At 41.6% G+C, this 2,573-nt stretch overlaps 1 protein-coding gene across 1 annotated transcript in view; it reads left to right on the forward strand.

The window, feature by feature from the left end:
- Positions 1 to 391: 391 nt before the first annotated feature.
- The window catches only part of LOC118349657, a 3,887-nt gene continuing 1,705 nt past the window's right edge, over positions 392 to 2,573 (forward strand). The window contains exons 1-5 of the mRNA XM_035695168.1: positions 392 to 492; positions 567 to 691; positions 789 to 1,036; positions 1,187 to 1,457; positions 1,986 to 2,166. Coding sequence (XP_035551061.1) covers positions 392 to 492; positions 567 to 691; positions 789 to 1,036; positions 1,187 to 1,457; positions 1,986 to 2,166 — 926 coding nt within the window. The remainder of the gene's footprint in view (positions 493 to 566; positions 692 to 788; positions 1,037 to 1,186; positions 1,458 to 1,985; positions 2,167 to 2,573) is intronic.

The following is a 2,573-nucleotide window of genomic DNA, read 5'->3' on the forward strand; positions in this document are numbered from 1 at the left end:
TGAGTTAATTGTTTGGGCTCAATTCAAGCAGAATTTCTTTGATCGATTTTTCCCTAAGGCTGATAGGGAAGCAAGAGCTCGTGAGTTCACTAACTTGGTTCAAGGGACCATGACTGTGCACCAGTATGCTGCAAGGTTTGCGGAATTATCACGTTTCGCCGCATACTTGATTCCTGATGAGGAGAAAAAGACTAGGAAGTTTGAGGAAGTTTGAACTACAGGATTTATGAATGGGTGATGATATTTCAGATTCAGAATTTTTCAGAATTAGTACACAAGGCGATGCTAGTTGAGCAGAATCTCAAGAGGGGTGCTGAATTGCAAGAACAGAGGAAGAGAGCTGCTCCACAAGGATTCCCTAGTTCGGATCAAGGGCAATGGAAAAGGAGAAATGAGGGGAGCAGTTCAAGTCAGAGACAGATACAGGGAAATCATACCTCTAATCCCTGTAAGTTCTGTGACCGCATACATCATGGAGAGTGCAGAAAGGAAGTGGGATCATGTTTCAAATGTGGTAAGGATGGGCATTTCATTAGAGAATGTCCATTGTTTGCGGTGAACAACAGAAGGCCCAACCCAGCTCAAAACTTTAGGCCGAATAACCAAGGCAACAATCAACGAAGGACTATACCATCACGAGTGTTTGCTTTGACACCGGGAGAAGCTGAGGTCAAGGATGATGTCATCACAGGTATAATTTTCTGACCGTCCCTTAACATTTTTTCTTGTATGTTGAGAATTAAGGATTATTTATCTTATTATCTCTTTGGATTATATGACGTAATCAGGAATTGTTCCCTTATTCCTCAATAAGGCTATTGTTTTATTTGACTCGGGGCCTACCCACTCCTTTATTTCAATGGATTATGTGAAGTTGTGCCCCATTGTTGCTAGTGAGATGGACTACAATTTGAGGGTCTCTACCCCAACTGGTGATATAGTGACTTGTAACAAGATTTTACTCAAGTGTCCAATAACCATTAGCGGGAAGGAAATGACAGCTAACCTGATAGTCTTTCCTATGACTGGGTTTGATGTGATTTTGGGGATGGATTGGTTAGCTTCCAGTTATGCTAGTATTGATTGTTTTAAAAGGGAAGTGGTGTTCAAGTTTCCGGAAGAAAAGGAACTTTGATTTATGGGTTCCAAGGTGCGTACCTCTCCATCAGTTATTTCTGCTTTTCAGGTTGACAAGTTATTACGTGATGGGTGTCAAGGGTATTTGGCCTTTGTGGTGGATGAACCAAAAGAAGAATTGAAACTTGAAGAAATTCCTATTGTGAGGGAATATCCGGAAGTTTTTCCTGAAGACTTGTCTGGGTTACCGCCTGAGCGGGAGGTAGAGTTTGCTATTGAGTTAACCCCAGGCACGACGCCTCTTTCCAAAGCCCCTTATCGAATGGCACCATCAGAGTTAGCCGAGCTCAAAGAACAGTTGCAAGACTTATTAGACAAAGGTTTCATCAGACCTAGTGTGTCACCTTGGGGAGCTCCAGTTTTGTTTGTGAAGAAGAAGGATGGGACAATGAGGATGTGTATAGACTACAGGGAACTGAATCGAGTGACCATAAAGAATAAATATCCGTTGCCCCGCATCGATGATTTATTTGATCAATTGCAAGGTGCGCAGGTGTTCTCTAAAATTGATCTCAGATCGGGTTATCATCAATTAAAAATCAAGGCGGAGGATGTGCCTAAGACAGCTTTCAGGACCAGGTATGGCCACTATGAATTTCTAGTCATGCCTTTTGGTTTAACCAACGCCCCAACAGTATTTATGGACTTGATGAATCGAGTATTTCATGAGTTTCTGGATAAATTTGTAGTGGTGTTTATTGACGATATATTAATCTACTCCAAGAGCAAAGCTGAACATGAAGATCATCTGAGACAAGTACTAGGGACACTCAGGGATAAGAAATTATTTGCTAAGTTGAAGAAGTGTGAATTTTGGCTTGAGTCTATTGCATTTTTGGGACAAGTAGTCTCAAGGGATGGCATTTTTGTAGACCCCGGGAAGATTGAAGCAATAGTTAACTGGACTCAACCAACCAATGTGCATGAAGTCAGGAGCTTCTTGGGTTTGGCTGGTTATTACTGTCGATTTATAGACAATTTCTCAAAAATAGCGGTTCCCTTTACCGCCCTCACAAGGAAGAACAACAAGTATGTTTGGACTGAAAAATGTGAGGAAAGCTTCCAGGAATTGAAGAAGAGATTGGTGACAGCTCCAGTTCTAACAGTCCCTAGCGAAAGAGGAGGATTTGTGGTTTACAGTGATGCTTCGCGTTTGGGTTTGGGATGTGTTTTGATGCAGCATGGGAAAGTAATAGCATACGCTTCTCGGCAACTGAAGACATATGAACAAAATTACCCAACACATGATTTGGAGTTGGCCGCCGTTGTCTTTGCACTTAAAATCTGGAGGCATTATTTATATGGTGAAAGGTGCGAAATCTACACGGATCACAAGAGTTTAAAATACTTCTTTACTCAGAAAGAACTGAATATGAGACAGAGGAGATGGCTCGAACTAGTCAAGGACTATGACTGCAATATTAATTACCATCCAG

This window comes from Juglans regia, chromosome 10, assembly GCF_001411555.2.
Source record: "Juglans regia cultivar Chandler chromosome 10, Walnut 2.0, whole genome shotgun sequence".
In the NCBI taxonomy this organism is placed as follows: domain Eukaryota; kingdom Viridiplantae; phylum Streptophyta; class Magnoliopsida; order Fagales; family Juglandaceae; genus Juglans; species Juglans regia.